General features: G+C 35.4%; 1 protein-coding gene across 1 annotated transcript in view; it reads right to left on the bottom strand.

Moving 5' to 3' along the window:
* DNER (delta/notch like EGF repeat containing) overlaps positions 1-18,616 on the bottom strand; it is a 129,549-nt gene that overhangs the window by 54,903 nt on the left and 56,030 nt on the right. The window contains exons 3-4 of the mRNA XM_033005372.2: positions 15,245-15,339; positions 11,118-11,284 (exon numbers count right to left, since the gene is read on the bottom strand). Coding sequence (XP_032861263.2) covers positions 11,118-11,284; positions 15,245-15,339 — 262 coding nt within the window. The remainder of the gene's footprint in view (positions 1-11,117; positions 11,285-15,244; positions 15,340-18,616) is intronic.

Raw genomic sequence — 18,616 nt, 5'->3', positions numbered from 1 at the left:
ACTGAAGCTAATAGGCCACCAACTCAGAACATTATCCTACTGCTTATTATGTAAGATTGAACTACAGGTATAAGATTGAACTACAAATCTTACCTAACTCTTGGTATGCACCCAATGTTATTACACACACAAACACTTGATTATTGCAATTGGACCAAATATATTTCTCTGTATTCTACAGTTGAAACAATATGGTTGAAACAATAGATTATCATTGTACAGCAGAAACACAGTAATAGTTCTCTACATTAAAAGCTTCAAGTCACAAAAGTGTAGGTCTCTGAGTCCACCTAAAGATTTCATAGATGAGGGAGAATGACTGCCAAGGGGTTTGGGCACTCACAGTAAAGCATCAGTCCCTAAATTTTCAACTTATTTTTAGTCTGGTTTCTCAAGGAAATGAGACAGCAGTGAGATGTCTATCAGTTTCCATCTGTTCACTTTTTCTGTCTCAACACTTTCCCACACCAAAAGCTTTTGGGGTCAGTAGCCAACTTCAACATTTTGCAAAGCAGTGGAGTTCTCAAAGACACAAAGTGCCTACAGATTCCCTGCACAGTATATAGCTCCAGCACTAAGGGCATTGGTAAGTCAAAATGGGTAGGGAAAGAAAAATGGTCTTCAGAATAAGGTGATGGCATTTCTCCACCCCATTCCCAGTGTACGGTACAGTCAGTTATTCATTATTTCAAAAATGTGAAACTAGGATATTTACAAATGGAAGAAAACCAGATAGTATCAGTCCTTCCGGAGCAAGCAAAGCAGTTTTATGGGGTGTGCCCACACCACATCTTCAGTTCATGTCATGTAGTAACATGATTAATCTATAATACTTCCAGACCTGATTTCAGCTTCCAGAAACAATACAGCTGCTATCAGAGCATATCAAATCATAGTTTACAAACCTTAGCGGTCCAGGACAGAAGCTACATAAGTATGTCTGCTAATTCATTCACAGATAATGGAAAGTTATAGATTTAACCTAGAGTTTAAAAGATCCAAGAGGAATTTTCTGTTTGACCACATCTCTCACATCACAGGAGAAAGTGTTATCCAGCAAGCTAAACAGGAGTGGTCAATATGCTCAATCTTTTCTTTTATGGCCACTGAACTTTGCAGACATAAGAATAATTTAAAGAAAGGAAGCTAGGGAAAAAAGAGACTAAATTTTGATTACAGTACTTGCCAGAAGAAAAGACAAAAGAACACCTGAATTCCAGTCCTTTCTCCTAACATTTTTTATGTCCATATTTTATCTAAAGATTTTCATGTCCATAACACTCACACTGTCCATGTATCATATGGTATAGCTAACATTCAAGACTATGAGACCACTGCAGGGGGCTATACTAATTGGCACCATGTTTATCTGTCTTTTTGGATCTAAGCATAAAGTAGTAAATTCAGTTTAACTATACAAACCAATTTCCATGCCTTATGGCACTGTATATCACCATATCAAATAGTAGTTATTCATGTAGCAAATCTAAGAGAGCTGAATCCTTCCACTCATTCATGGAAGTCATGTTCAAATCATTTTAGAGCTAACAAATGAAAAAGCATAAAAAGATGCTCTCATGATACACTTGATTGTGAACATTTACCTTTAAATGTTGAAATAGTAGAGGCATGCTTTTGATTTACAACTAGACAATCATTTATCACCTTTTCCATGACCCTAACAGTCAGGATCATTAAGGCCTATCGATACCCTCAGGGCACTGACACTAATACTGTTCTACAGAATTTGAAAACATGGGACAGGAATCCTTTCCTACTTTGCCTTTGGATGAGTATCATACTTAAGCAGAAAACAAAAAGTGACAAGTAAGGAGTCAATAACATTCACAATCTTTGATGCAGTACTTCTGTGACATCAGTACTACAGTATACTTCTACAGAACATCTGAGATAGTTCTCTGATGATACTGCTAGGCAACATAGCATCTGGGGATACAAAAATATAGCTGCAATAACAAAACTGCTATTTTGCTCACAAACAGCACTATTTATAAGTGGTATAACTCTCCCAAATCCTATATAGATCAGCATGCTTACTGTGCTTTGTCACAGAAGCCCTGGTCAGATACTATTTTTGAAAGTATATATAGATTTTGGTGAGAATCAGTTCAAGAACTGTTTCAAATACTTTATTTTTCAAAAAATTCACATGAAACAGCAATTTAAACAATTTTTTGTTGTTGATAAGTGACTATAAAATTTCATATTGCATTTTTTTTCTTCTCCAAATTGATATCAGAGTAACATTCAGTTTAAAAATAGATGCACTTTCTTCCTTCACTACCAACACTGTAAACTCATCCTGGTCTCAGACACAATCACCATTCTTCTATATACTTTCTTCTCAGACATAATCACCATTCCAGTGATAAAAATAAATGTGCTACTGGTCAAGTTATATTCTCAGTAACATTACTGCAATTCAGTCAGAGGCAGATTGGCAATGATAGTGTCACACAGGTGTAACAGAAAGCAAAATTTGGGTTTCAGAAAATTATTACCAAAACTTTGGAAAGAAATAGCACACAGCTTGACTTTCAAACTGGAGCTCAGTTTTGCGGGAATGACACTTAGAATATATTTATGAACGGAGGAAACCAGTTGGATTCATATAGCATAGAAAAATCCCCAAACACATGTTCCATTACATTTCCTCTATAACAAATGGTAATTTATAAATTTCACTGTTACAAAACAATTACTCAGCTTAATAACTTGACTGGACCAAAACCCATCATAGGACTATGAAATAGCTAGCAAGATTGCACTTACACTTACAAAACCACTTACATAGAGCTTATTAAGGAGATGTAACAGTAGCTTAGAATGTAATCTTTGTCATGGCTTCAAAGACTCTGATTACTGTCCAAAATAATGGTGAAAGCCTGGTTGGTGACAAGGCTAATCTTCTAATAGATTTCCTGTATCACAATTTCCCCATTATGTGCTTATTTATCAGCATCTCAACAATGCTGCCAATCTGGCAGTGAACTATTTTGGGCACATATGTAGACCATCAGAACCTCTGATACCACAGTTCACAAAAGCAGTTAGGTGTGGTAGAGTACATATGACATAGCTGGGACGGTGATGAGGGGAGCTGCAGTAGATTAGATAGCAAGGTTGGCTAGGATTTATCTAGAATGACTGGTTCAACTTAAAGACTTATGAGTGGCTACCCTACTTTTAAATACACTGTGCAGTATGTTACACTACTAGCTGAAGATCTCAAAGCATTTTACAAGTGTTATTAAACTGTGCCTCAAATTTTCCTTTAAATTATACATTAGTAGCCTTATTTTACAGATCAGGTTAAGTAGTCTGTCCAAGATCTCACAGTGCAAGCAACCATGTGATCAACTGAATGTAAATATCTTGACTGTGAATTGGTAACAAAAGTCATATTTGAAGAAAGAGAAATCTCAAAAATAAACAAACAAGCAAAAGGTATTCACCAAGCATTACAAATATGAGCAGATGAACCTCCAAAGACAGGCTAGAAAAATAATATCCCACTGTTACTTGCTAGAAGTAACAGTGAATAAAAATTAGTTTTGAATAATTTACTGATTAATTAAAGACAACTCTAAAAAGTAAAAATTACTTACACTCTAGCTTAAAACATAATACAATGTATAAAACCAGTAAATAGTCTAATGTTTACATCTACTTATATGTGAGACAAGGCACATGTAACTTGATCGTGAAGGGCAGTATATTGATTTTTATCATATTTATAAAGATATCCTTTCTTATATAGCCTAATAGTATTCTTCAGAATGGTTTGGATTTCAGCTGAATGCTTAACTTCTTGTCTTATAAGGCCATCTTTTAAAAAAGTCATTGAAATTAACACTTCATTGAACTTTTTATGCTGTTCTGCTGCTGCTATTGTTTATCAGAAGGCCATTTTCTTCAAGGCTGGCTCTTATGCCCAGAACTCCAGGGAAATGTTCACAGTTGAACACAATACTCAATACTGCTTACAGTAGGGCCCTTCCAGGCAAACTGCACACATAAAAATGAAAACCCCATTAACTGAAGTAGTCGTCACCAAATTCCCCCACCAGCAAGGCTGACTTGCGCAAAAGTAACTGAATAGTCACACACACACACACATTACTGCACCTGGGCCAAGCAGCAGATCTGAGTGAGCACTCCAACTGTGGCATGTGCAAGGGAATGTGATTTAATTTTGTCCAGTCTGAAAGAGGGTTAAGTCAAACGACTGCACATATGCCATGGGCTAGGAGCTCACACAGATGCTCAGCTGACACACGGTAGCTTATTAAAGCTAGAGTAACTTGATTACATCATTTTCAGTGAATTCAATTCACACATCTCCTATTATGAAATAAAATTGTCCTATTTAATTTTTGCTTAAGTAAAAACAATTTCAACATGCAGCGAACTGCTTTCTTTCGATGGAAATGTGTGCGTGTTTTAAAGACACATAACACAAAACACACCATCCAAAAGACACAGTTACAACTTGCCACTTAATCTGAAGTTCTATAGCCAGATAAAAAGAGCTACAAAAAACAGACTGACATATTTCGAGATATATATCGAGATTTATTTTTAATATAGTATTTGGTACACTAAGTTGTATTTTGCCTATTCAATATAGTCATATTAGTGGTGACTGCTTACTAACATAAGATGAGATGTAAGGAGATACATTAAGTAAGCCAAAGAGCATCACAGCAAATAACCGCTCAGGGCAGAGATATTAAAGAAAATACCTTATTGCATTAGAAAGGCAGCACAGAATTTTGGATAGAAAAATATTATCCTTTCTGTACATGTATACATATGGTTCACACACTTTTTAAAATACAACAGATCTCATCCTTGAGAAGCCAAGCACTAATTTTCCTTTTTAAGCAAAACTTCAAAAAGTTTTGTGGAATTCAAGCAAGCTGCCTCATAGGTGCTGCCATTTGGATAGCATCAGTATTCCTCATCTCACCATAAGGATGCTACAGCATTTTCAAGTGAGTCTGTACAGCTAACAATTTTATTTAAGGAAATACTTTTGGAATACTTTATAGTTTAAACCAGCTAAATTTTATTGATCTAATAGGCTGGGTATCTTGCAGAAAACCGGGTTACACACCTGGTCTACATCAGTTTTTCTTTGTCGTGATAAAAACAAGCATTCTAATGTAAAGATTTTGCTGGACAATTTATTTTCTATTCAGATAAGAATATTAATTTATATTAAATGTTAAAACTTCTGCCTTATCTGTAAGGTCTTATCTGAGAAACAGCAATTTTGCTTATAAATTTCTTCCTCTTATTTTATAAGCAATAAACTAAAAAACTAACGTAGCAATCTCATGAAAGCTGCTTTTTAAGCTGCATCAAGGAAGAGCTAAATAAAGCACAAAGTCAAAAAGCAAGTAATTTCAAGCTATTTACAAGCATCTTTTTAACAACTGTAAATATACGAACTTTTCTACCATATTACCTATGGGGAAATGGAGGCAAAATACTAATGTCCAGCTGCCTGTTTTACTATTTTCTGAAACAGCTCCCATCACTGCAGCCACAGCAGTGGGCACATCAAAGGCAGAAAAGCAATGTTTCCAACATTTTAGCATGGAAGCTGATGAGAAGCGGGTTTTGTCAACAGAGTTAATATCCTAATAACCATGTTAAAGACCTGAAAACATAATTTCATTTTTTCACATTACTGGGAGAAAGGAGTAAAATAGGTTGCATGCACACAGTGTCAGCACAGCCAGCTTCTTGCTCTACATTATGCCCAAAACCTCAAAATAAACATTTCTTAAAACTGAAGTGATAATCATACAATATGCAATTTTATTACCCAATTTCCAAATTCATTCAACAAAAAAGAAAAGCTATGGTGGTTTTTATTACTAACAGAATTCGACTGTTAAATATAATTTGCTAACTGTATACCAGTATAGGTATACCTATACTAGTTTACCAAGTAGACTGTAAACAGTGCAAAATTACAACTGACTGCAAGTCTCACATCCACAAGTGTATCTTTTGAGTCATGAAGCACAGAATTGTTACCTTAGTGAACAGGTATATTAATTTAGCGTCAGAGTAAATTAACTGACCCATGAAGAAACAGATGTTATACCACAACCGTAAACCTTCTAAAATATGATTATTAAAAAATAAACATTTTAATGCTTTTATTATGTGTTGGTTTGGGTTTTTTCACTATTTCTATAGCAGACTGTGTTTTCAGAATAAACATTCCAGTTTTCAGCCAGAGAGTGATTGCATGTTCAGATAAAAAGATGCATGCAACAAATCGTAGATTTTTGAGAGTTGGCATACAAGCTGAAAATGTCCTTCAAAGTCCTTCAAGAAGGCCTTTGTTATTTTGTAAAGAAAAATGTTAATGCATTATTTTCTCAAGGGAGATATTATTTATTCAATTTAGTAAATTCTATACACTTGCAATAAACATGTACAGAAAAAGATACATATGTTCCTGTACATGTTCCCAAATCCAGTATATTATTCCCTGAAAGAGAGAAGTGCACAACGTTGGGTGGATTAGATTCCCCCCAAAACACATAAGCAGCACTTTCAACTCACCACGGAGATCCTTAGATGAACCTATTAACATTCATGAGAACTTCAGTTTGAAAGACTCATGAACCAACTGACTGTACCATCAGGGTACTCTTATCTCATTTTTTCAGACTTGTAATACGCATTTCATCTGTTTTCAATTTTTCAAGATATATTGCAATGAAGAATAAGTGTGACTGTAACAAGTTAGTTTTGCAGTTACTCATTTTCTAATATTCTAGTATCACAAAGATACTAGCACAAAGATCATGAATTAAAACAAACACTGATGAGATATTTTGTAAATATGACAGTTTATACAAGAATCACTCTGACTTCAAAGAACATTGGGACAAATAGTATGAAGCTCTAACTCTACTGACGTAAAAGGCAGACTTTCCATGAATTAATGTGTTTTAAATGTTGATCCCTCCCTTAACTGTTATCCCTTATTTAAAAGTAGGATTAATTCTCTCCTCCTTCACTCCTCAGCTATCTCTTTGCCAAATCTCAATATCCATCCATAGCACTCCAGAGAACAGATATTTTTCTGTATAGAAATTAAAAACATTTGCTACTCAGAAATGCCCTTAAAAAAATAATTACTTTTTTTTCCAAGTCCTGAACTTGAGCACAAAACTTTTGAAATTCCCTTGGCATTAAATGAAGCATTTTTGTTGCAAGTAAACAAGAAGAGATCAACAGTTCACCTTGCTTGTACTACAGATCAACCATCCAGTGATTACCTTTGTCTAGTAGTAACTTGGCACTAAAAGCCACCAGCACCATGGGATACGCTGTGTGCTTCATCCTACACCTAACCTACCTAACCTGCTGAGCAAATCAGTACTTTCAGGGGCTTTTTCACTTCAAAACCTGAACCATATTGGTCTTTTTTTCCATTGACCAATAAGTATACTTTCTAATAAAACATAATACATTATTTTACAAGACTGGCATATGTGTAGTATCAACTCTTACAGGCAAACTCATTAAAAATACTCTAAGCAAAGCACTCAATGTAAGAACGTGTTACAGAAAGTACAAGCCAATCTCCAAATTAGTACTCTTCCTGATCTACTGGGGTTTATTTTAATGGGGTAAATGCTGTAATTTAACAACATAATCATGTTGCATAATCACAGCATCATAACTCTTCCTGCACTGCAAAAGACTGCAGATGCAGTAGCCATTTTATAAATCACTATAGAAAACTGACAGCTCTTTCTCATTTAGTGGTGTTACACTCTCCTCTTTCCCTCAAACCCTTCTTTTTCCTACAGTGCAGGTACTGTCTCTGGTGTAAACAGCACTGTGATCAAGGTGTCTATTTTTAGATCTCAAAGACAGTATTCATTCCAGTCTCTAGACATTGTGCCCCAAATCATATGATCAGCAAATCAGTACATTACTGCTGACTGAGTCTCTCAATCTTGTCTAAACAACTTTAAACTTGTGTCACCATGAGGTAACACAGACCAAATAATATTTCCCTAAATGTTTTATCTTTGACATAACTATCTTATTCAGATAGATTTGTAAGAAGTAAAGTACCTTGCTAAGTAACAAAATTTGGGGGGCAACATAGTGATAAGTGACTCAAACAAGACATAGATCAAAAGACATACACAAAAAAAGAAACACAAGCACTCAGATCTTCCCCATTTTGTTTTTTTTAAACAGTTCTAATTAGAAATTTTTTAAAAGGTCAAAAAAATTTCATTGCACAGTATTCATCAATTATGAGAAGAAACACTTTAAAACTCATCTGAATAAGAAGAAAAAGAGTGGGGGAAGAAATACGAAATTACATAAGGTAAATATATGGACTGGCATGGTCCACAGCTGTATTGTGTGATTCTATGTTTACAGCATCCTACAGTATCTTGTGGCCTTGTGATTGTTCTAGCTTAAATATCATCAATAAAAGCACATGCTACATTATTGCTATTTTACAAAATCATCCATTTCAATTTATTATACCTTATAATAAGTTTGTCATGTATATAATGAAACATATGGAAAGCTGTCTATAAGAAAAACTTAATTCATCTGATTTTATTGAAAACTAATCTATTGAAAACTAAAAACTTAAATGAGGTGTGTTGGATTCACAGACCATTTCTATACATCTGGATCAAATCTGAAGTAAAGGTTTAAATATTTTTATATAGACCTTAGTTGAATTATGGATTTCAGTTGAGTTCAGATAAAATTCAGTGGTTTTCAGACAAAATGACTGAATTCCTTTTTAAATTTTACACCCAAGACTTACAATTTATTGGACAAGAATTGATGATGAAAAGTAGGCAGAATATTTTGATACAATTGAGAAGAAAATCCAGAAGCAACACTTTTTTCTCTTTCTTACAATAAATGTTCATAGGTCACAAACACTTTTAAACTCACATTCATGTTTCAGTTTCCCTATTATTTTAGTATTCCACCCTTTTTCTATTCAAATGTTTTATTAAAAGAAAACTATTGTGGGAAAAGCTATAACTAAATTAAGGACACATAATCTATCCCAGAAAACATTTGAGTTATCTCATTACTTGATTATATCATAGATAGAGTTGCAACACCTCAAGAATAAAAGATATTCAGAGGCAATGTTTCATACTCATTTTCTATCAAAAGCAATACAGGTAATTCATACATTTGCTAAAATAAATAGGATTTACAAAAATTCAAATGCACTATATCTGCACTCATCTTTATGAAGCACTCAGATGCTCCTATTCATGAATGTATCGCTGTTATTGGAGTCTCCCTGTTGCTCCATGCATACACATTTATGACTCATGTTCTTTACATAAATCAAATTGCACTACAGCAACATGAAAATTCTACAAATAATTTCACTATCAGGAAATTAAGAAGAAAGACCAAGAAAGTATCAAAAAACAGATGGAAGTAAGAGGTCTCAGAAAACTTGTACTGCATGAAATAAGCAATATCATTAGTACAATTTTTATGAACTAAACCTTGGTTTATATTCATCAAAGAAAAAAAATATATTTTTATCTCATGTGACCTCATGTAAACAATTCAAAGTAAAAATCCCAGTGACAGCAAGACAGCTATGAAGAGGCAAGTGGAACAAGTCAAACTATGAAAGAGTAAGACAATATTATTTTTAGTTATTTAAATTAATAGCCTGTCTTGTATGGCATGTACAGTCAAGTGGAGCCTTCAGAAAGCAACTTAGGCCCTCTATTTGGGGAGCTTATCGACTAAGCTATGCCTTTAGGTACTTTCATGAGTACATATAAATTACAAATTATCCTGTCTTCAGCAACTTTTTCCTACTTTTACGGTATGTTAACTACCACAAGGTAAATGCAAAGATTTATTCCTGAGAAAGAAACATGAGGAGAGTTAACTGATAAATTAAATGCAGAACTAGATTGAAAACAAAACAAAACAAAGCAAGCAAGCAAAACAAACAAAAACCCCTAAAACTAAATATCTTGGAAGGAAGTAAATAAAGAAAATATAAGAAATTGGAAAATTTTATGAAGAAAATAAAGATCACTAAAGGAAACCACTGCTGATGGTAATTAAATGATTATACTAACAACCTTCAAGCAAGATCTTCACTAAGTGACAGCTCAAAAGGGAGAGAACATGATACCACTACTGCATTTGGGCTTTTTTCTGTTTTAGCTACACACTTAGAATTTGCCCAAATTTTCTGCATCAGAATGCTTTTAATTTTACATTTATTAGCATGATAAATTGCCAAATAACAATTTTTGGTAGCTTATACTTCATTATAAGATATACAGCATTTCAAGCAGATAACAATAAATGCTGTTATTACAATGACTTTGGTTTCATGTCATTGGTATAATAAACCATCTGCCTAGAAAGCTTAATTTAATTAAGTCTATTGTGTCTATGCATAAATACTGCATTAAAGCAGTGTCATTTCCCATACACGTAAAAATAACATACCAGGCTATTTTCATTACAGCACTTCCACAAAGATGCTTAACATTTAATTGTCTAATGAAACATAAGTATATTTCTAAGATTTTGTACTCACAGAGGCAAAACTAGGAAAGAAAAAGTAGTGCAAGTAAACAGTTAGAATAACAGACTTCCTATTTTATTCTAATATTTTTTTTTCAAGTTTACTGTGCACAGGCTTACGGTTCCTTACAAAGTATCCCATGATACAATATCTGACAAAGAAACACCCCAAGCATTCAGAGTTATTTACTGTAGCATTTACCAAAATCTTTACAATTGATTAAAATTGAATATACAAAATACTTTGCATCATCTAAGAGTACCATCCAAAAATCACCATGTGGATTTTAAACTGAATGTTGATACCTGTGTAAGAAGTCAGTGTACTACTTGTTTGCTTTGAATGAACCAATTTCTAAAACACGATTTCAATATCACATCTGTATCTTTCAGGAGCACTTAAATTGAGGGAATTACCTCTTTTTTTCCCTAAATGTTGGGTAAACCATTGGCTATCACCTAGAGGTGATAAACAAAGTCAGCATGCTACTCACCAATAAAGTAGTTGTTTCCTAATGCAAGCATTTCTTCAGAAAGAACAAGTCCACCCTGTGCCTGGAGAAGAGTGACACTTCTGCCATCAATAAGTGAACACTGTTTAAACCCAGTGGTTGTGACCTTCCACAGCAGGATAAGAGAAGCAGTAGCATCTTGCCTTATTCTAAGAAAATAAATTATAAGAATATTTACACTGAGGGAAATTGGTGTTATTAGGAAGTACATAACTGCAGAGAAAAAGCTTAACAAAGAAGAAGCATAATTTAAATGTAGCAAGTATGGAATCAGGAAAAGGCCTGAAGGTTTTTAGCATGCCCACAAAAATAAAAAATGCTTCAATAATAAGATTTGCATAATAGTATATGCAATAGCAGATTTAATCATACAGAGTCACAATCTCTAATACACAGAGGACACCATCTTAGTGCCCAAGAACAGTTTTACATAAATATTACATAATAGGAAAGTATTTTTATTCAGCCTTTTTATTTATTTCCTTTTGGATAGTACCTCCATTCTACATCTACAATGCCATCGTTTTCTGCAGCTGAAGTACATTCAGCCCTCTTGTTTACTGAAGAACATTCAATGTTCATTCAATACAGGCAGACAGATCCTGGTAGAAATCCTCATTTGTTTGACATACCCGATCAAAGGTTCAGAAGAGTTTATTCTTGCAATTCAAATATGTCATGTAATGCTCCCTAGGTCACTGAGCCCATGGTGCCTTCCTGAATATTCTACAACTTGTCCTGGGTTGAGTGAGTGGTGGTGTTTTTTTGGTGGCAGGGGAGGGGGCCATAGGGGCAGCCCCCTGTAAGAAGCTTCTCGAAGCTCCCCCAGCTCCAAGTCAGCTCCACCTCTGTTTGGAAACTGAGCCCATCAGCTGCGCCTCTGTGATAATGTATTTAAGAAGGGATGTGGTGACAAGCAGTGGGACTTGTGAGGAGGAGTTGCTGCAGCTGCATGAACACCAAGGTCAGTGGAGGAACGGAGGAAGAAGGGAGGGGGGAGGTGTGCCGGAGCAGAGACCCCCCTGTATCCTGTGGTAAGACGGCAGGGCGGACCCCCCCTGCCACCCATGAAGATCTACGGTGGAGCAGACACTGATTTATGGCCTGTGGTTTTTCACCTGGTTGATCAAGGTGCTGTGCCTGAAGAAGGCCAGGGTCTCGTGGGAAAAGGTAGCCCCGCTGCTGTAATTCAGTGCTGGGAGGATTGCAGCATGCGGGGGAGTCCCACGCCGGAGCAGCTTGGGAAGAGCTGCAGCCGTGGGAGGGAATCCAGTCAGAGAAAGTTAGTAACCCACAATGGAGCAGTGTGGGGAATGCTGTAGCCCGTGGGAGGAACTCACATCAGATAAAGTTTGTGGAGGACTGTCTCCTGTGAGAGGGGGACCATGATGGAGCAGGGGGAACAAGTTCCAGAAGCTCCCCCCCACCAAAGATGGAAAAACCAGCAGCATTGACTGCACCCCCCATTCCCTGCCCCTGAGCCACTGGGGGAGGATGTAGAGATATCAGGAGCAGAAATGAGCCTGGGAAGAAGAGAGGGGTGGGGGGAAGGTGTTCTCAAGAAGTGGCAATGCTTCTCACTGTCCTACTCTGTTAAGTGTTGTAGTAATAAATGTATGTTCTTTTTTTCTTACCCTAACGAGTCTGCCTTTTGCTTGTGACCATAAAGGGTGATTTTTTCCCCATCCCAGTGTCCTGGTTTGGGCTGGAATAGAGGTTCATGTTCGTTGTGGTAGCTGAAGGAGTGCTGCAGCACACTGAGATTCCAGAGGCTCTCGAGGTCCGAGAGCCCTTGCCTGTATGTGGGGCAGGGGGGAGCACAGCTGGAGTGCTGGGCCCGGATTGGCTGATATTCCATATCACATGACGTTACGCTCACTATATAAAGGAAAGAGTGAGCCGGGAGGGGCTGGCACTTTTGGGAGTGTTGCCGCTGTGCCTTTATGTTCGGGATCGCCAGCCGGGAGCAGGCGGGTGTCGGTCAGTGGGTAGTGAGCAGCTGTATGGTACTTTACCCGCTGATACTGCTGTCACCGTATTATTCTGTTACTGTTATTGAACTGTTTTTATCTCAACCCACAAGTCTCCCTTTGCCCCTCCGATTCCCTCCCCGTTCTCAAGTGGGGGGAGGGTGGGTGAGCGACTGTGTGGTGCTTAGCTGCTGACCAGGTTCAAACGACACCCAGTCCTATCTTGAACCCCAAGCCTGGCTCTCTGTCCCTTCTTATTGCCAGAAGAGAAGAGAGAGAGAGTGACTGCGTGGTGGTTGGCTGCCGACCAGGTTCAAACCATGACAAACTGCATACATCCTGTCAGCTCCAATAGGGAGCACTGTATCTGTCAGTGTTTCTTTCTTACCTCTCAGGATACTTTTTTCCCTACTCACCTCCATAAAGAAAAAAATAAAAACATGACATGTTTCTGGCAAGTTCCCAAATATCTGCACTAACTTCCTCTGAAGGAATCCCAAATGAGTTAGAACAATCCCAACGAAAATTCAAACACAACTGCATCTAACTGCTGAAAACTGAATTCTTTCCTGCTGAAAACAGGCCTCCAAATACCCAGAGATGAAATTCTGTTCCACAATCTCCTGTACTGAAATAGTTTAAATCCTGCTAAAAATACAGTTTCTCCCTTGTCACTTCTTATTTGAGCTTAAAATAGGAAATTGAAAGTTTTGTAATCATATTTGATACAAGTTGAAAAAATGTTGCATCATAAGAAGCAGACTTTTTTTTTTACAGTATTTTGTGTCCTCTTTAAGAACAACCTCAACTGCTACTCCCAGAGCTGATTATCTCACTTTTAGAACAGGATAACAACTAGTTTCACAGTTTAGGTCACACCTGACAATCCAAACAAAATAAAATTATTAAAATTAAATTATTTTCCTTTCAGAGATAACCATTATATCAGAGATGTTATTTGGGCCTTTAACACAGGAAATACAGTGAAATAAAGATAGATACTGATCTACATTATTCTACCCAGATGTAAAACACTACTAAAGATATGTAGTATAAAAAATGCCCAAAAACAGCTGTGTACTCTGCAACCTCCTTTAAAATGGGGTCTCTCCATCAAGGGTCTTAAATACAGCTGTAGAATCCACAAACACCAGTTTATTCTTGATTTAAATAAAAGACACTTGTTTGCTTACTGATTCCAGCCAGCCAGAGCGTCCACACTCACAGTTCTCTTCCTGACTTATGTTTAATGCTCATGAATGAGCACGATTCAGAGTCCCGTGGGAAGAGTAGGCCAACTCCCACGATTAACAGTTACTGCTCCAAACTGTCTGCAGCTTGTCTGCTTGCATCAGTTTGGTTTTTTTCTTGTGAGTATGGCCTTTTTTAACTGAAAGCTGGGATTCTGAAAGATGACAGTATGAGAAAAGTAAGCTATTTTGGGAAAATCTAAGTCTAAAATTACAGTAAAACTGTGAGCCAAAGAACTACGATGGCAGATTTTTATCTGAAATAAAATTTCTAATAACAAAATGCCTCATCCCAGCTGACAGAATCAGTTCTTTCTAGGAAGTCAGGTTTTGTTAATTCAAAGTAACAAAGTGAGTATTTGATTAAAAAAGCACGAGTTTGAAAAGTGAACAACACAGAATAAATTCAAATTTTTGAGAAATGTGACTTGTAGGACATAAGCAAAGATTTCACAGCTGATGACACCCAAAGAAATAATCCAGAAATCAAATACAAATGCACAGAATACATGCATTTATATAGTCAACAATAACACTTTCTATCAGCAAGTACATCTTGAGATTAAAGGTGGGAAAAAAGTGTTTACTGCATGAAGGAGAAAGGAAATGCCAGTTTGGAGAAGATAGGACATCTTCATCACGTCTGCGCTGATTTCTTATGCATTCTGATAGCCCAGAGACAGTTTACATGCTTACATCCTCTATAACATGAAATATATGGGAAAAAGAATACCAAGCAAAGAGCTATTGAAGCACTGCTAGATGCCTGAGGTCTGTCTGTCTATACTTTCAGCCATCTGACAAATCTGAAAAACTGTTGTCTAAAATATACAGTCAAAATAAAATAAAAGCATCTTTATATTTCATCACATATTACACATATTCTTACTTTATTGATGTGTTCTGTGGAACTTCAAAAGTGATAAGCCGGCCTCCCGCAGAGGTATTGGAACTGGCATTTCCACAAGCCACATCTGGGGTTATCTGAAAATAAAAATGGTTTTACTTAAAACTAAACCAGAAAATCTGACCAAAGAAAACATGAAAGGATTTTTTAAAAATAACACTAGTAGTCATCAGTCATCATTTAAAATTCATCAGTCTAGACCAAAACATTCACCAAAACACTTATGCTACCAATAAATGTTCTGAAATTTCACATAACCACCCTCTTAGGTTTTTGCTTTAACAAAAACTTCCTTCACATAAGTGTGAACTTATAAAGGCATCTTGCTTTACAAGTGATCATGTTTAGAAAAAGATGAATAGGCTTCTGGTCTTTTAAAATAATAAAGCTCTAACATTTGCCACATCTGAGAAATACTGCATCATTAATTTAGATGATCTGGAAGGTTTTATAATAGCAAAGACTGATATTGTCTTTCTACTATATTGAAACATGCTTTTTTCCAAACACAGATTTCTTTTTAAAATACTCACTCACTTGCCCATTACTATTCTTTCCAAGTAAAAGTTGTTTATACAAATAGTGCTTTCAAATGAAAAAAAATTATGATCACACTTAAGAGGGAAAGGATGTATTTGCCAAATCTGTGATGCCTAGTAGGTACAGAAATCTGTTAGTGTGTTAACTAGATCAAGATACCAGGATGCCATACAACACAGGGTAATCACAGACAGACTCCTTAATTATTCATATCTTGTGAAGTAGTAATTTCATAAAGGCAGTTTGAAAACCATTAGTGTTTCTAGTGATACCTTTATTTCAAGTAAGTAATATTTTATGTGGTATAATTGAGTCTTTCTATCACCTAAATTAACATCATCAGTAGTTTTTATTAAGTAGCTTTCAGGTATCTTCATCAGCTTGCCTATGAAATATCACACTGTAAGAAAAAAAAAATCAGACAGTTCTACCTTCAAATCGCTATGCAGATTTTGATGTTATTTTTTCAGTCATCTAGAATACTTGTGCAATCTTTTTACATCAACCTTACTGGCAAAGTGAAAATGAAACCTGACACATTTCCATGAATTAATCATCCATCAAATTAAAACTCGAAATCTAATTTGTAAATTTAAGTAAAATTCAAATTCGTATTTTAAACATTGCTATGAAACACTTCTGAAAACATGAATAATAGAAGTCCAGAATATGATGCAAGTAGTAATTTTTAGGAGACTTAGAGGTTATTTTGACTCAGGCAAGACAAATACTCAGAATTAATATTTACCAAAAATGTCTAAATTATTTTTTTCATTGTTGAATTCTCTGGCACATATAATATGAATACATGTAGTTTATGAAAATAAAGTGAGATGCTATTTCATTGTGTTTGTTCAAATAAATTTTGAAAAAATATATCCATTACAATTTTGCACTCTTGGAAGTCAAAATTATGGAGTGAACATTCAAAGCATGATGAATCCAAAATTAATTCAGTTAACACTATTCCTTTTTTATTTGCCAACATTTTAACATTCATTTTCTTTGAGAATGTATATGCCTACTGCAACAAAGGAAAAAAAAAAATAAATCAAGATCTCTATTCTCACACAGTCTTATACTACATCTGAAAATATACTTGCTTTTGAAGTATTTATATAGTTTTACAATTTCATGCAACTATTACCTTAAAACACAAACAGAAAAAATGTAATTTAAGCATTTCATTTACTTTACTATTCAATATTCGAAGTCTGTAAAGGGTATTGATCTCTGAAACTAGATTAAAAACAACAAAAAATTAAAGAAGCAAGAGCTGAATAAAATGACTGCATAATAAAGATTGAGATTTAACTTTGTAAAAAAGGAAAAAACAAACCAAAAGGACTTTGGTTTGCAAACACAGCAGAATTAAGCATGAAAAGCACATTACTCAGCATGAAAAGCACATATAGGAAATATTTCAATGGTAATCAGAAGAGCAAAAGGCAAAATGCAGGATTTTGACTCTTCTACTAAAAGATCTGTAATGTTTGATGTCTTTACCTAGGAAATCCATTTGTAATTGGCCCTGACCATGCTCTAAGAATCTGATAGAATAATCACCTAAACCAGTAGGACACTAAACGGACACTAAACCCAGGACTTTACAACTGATTTTTTTTTTTTTTTTTAATATTAAAAAACCTGGTATTTGGATCAGACAAAAAACACAGGAAGAAGCAGCAGCTCTCATAAGGAACAAAAAATGGTTCCAGAAGTGTCCTATTTCAGACAAATACTATGGAGACAAAAATGACTGTTTTGACACCTGAATTAGGAAACTAATCATATAGTTTTTCTATAGCTGTGGGAAATTTGTATAAAGATTTTTAAGTATGTGCCTTTCCTGTCATAACAGAGCTCTCTGCAAAACTGAAAGATTGAGGGCAAAGAAGACCATGTCATTACAATAAGAAAGGACACTCAGAAGAGTAAAACAATCTTTAAGTATTCTCACTCGCAAAAAAAAAAAAAAAAAAAAAAAAAAAAGCTGCTAGAACCCGTGGGAGATACTTAAAACAAAACTCACTGGGAAATATACTTAAATGCTTTTCAGAAGGTAAAATAAATAAAGAGCATTCCTATCCTAGTTCATCTATAAAATTAGAAGTGAGACAGCTAAAGTAAAAAATAAAAAAAATACAAACAGACCATCTAAAGTAATTTAAAGAATATCTTTTAAAAAATTACATAACACTGCAGTGACATCAAACTCTTTCAAAATTCCTCTGAAGCATTCAATGATCCAGAATCTTTAAGCCAACAAGGAAGCTCCTTGGGGAAGAGATTTACAGATACAACACAAATTATATACCTACTTTAAAATAGTCACCAAAGAATACAAAATCTTCATGCACCTGCCAGAGCCTAAAGTATGTTTAGGAGCTGCTTACAAAAATAAGCTCCTACATCAGCACAGAATATATTGAAGAGTTTTTCTTTAGTATATTACTTAAGAGTTTAAAATGCTTAAATACCAAATTGCTGATAGGAAGTACAGAATTCCTCTTTACATACGTGTTCCTTACATTTGCATCTAAATCACAATCTTGTTTTTTAAAAGAGAACATGATATATAAAAACTACATTCCTGCTTCAAGACACTGTTTTAAGAGTAACTTTCTGAGTCTTTGCATGGGTAAAAGAGCAGCATCATTTGAGAAAGCAGGAGTGAAATCTCCAGAAGAGTTCCTACAATCTCTACCTGGACCTTAAGACGACAGCAGTGACTTGGCTAGAAAATTACCTTACCAGTCCATAGCAGTAGTATAGGTAAGATTACAAAGGAAATCAAGTGTGGTACCTAAGAAG

This window comes from Tyto alba, unplaced genomic scaffold (assembly GCF_018691265.1).
Source record: "Tyto alba isolate M040663 unplaced genomic scaffold, T.alba_DEE_v4.0 Super-Scaffold_10, whole genome shotgun sequence".
Taxonomy (NCBI): Eukaryota; Metazoa; Chordata; class Aves; order Strigiformes; family Tytonidae; genus Tyto; species Tyto alba.
This window is presented reverse-complemented; position numbering and strand designations above follow the sequence as displayed.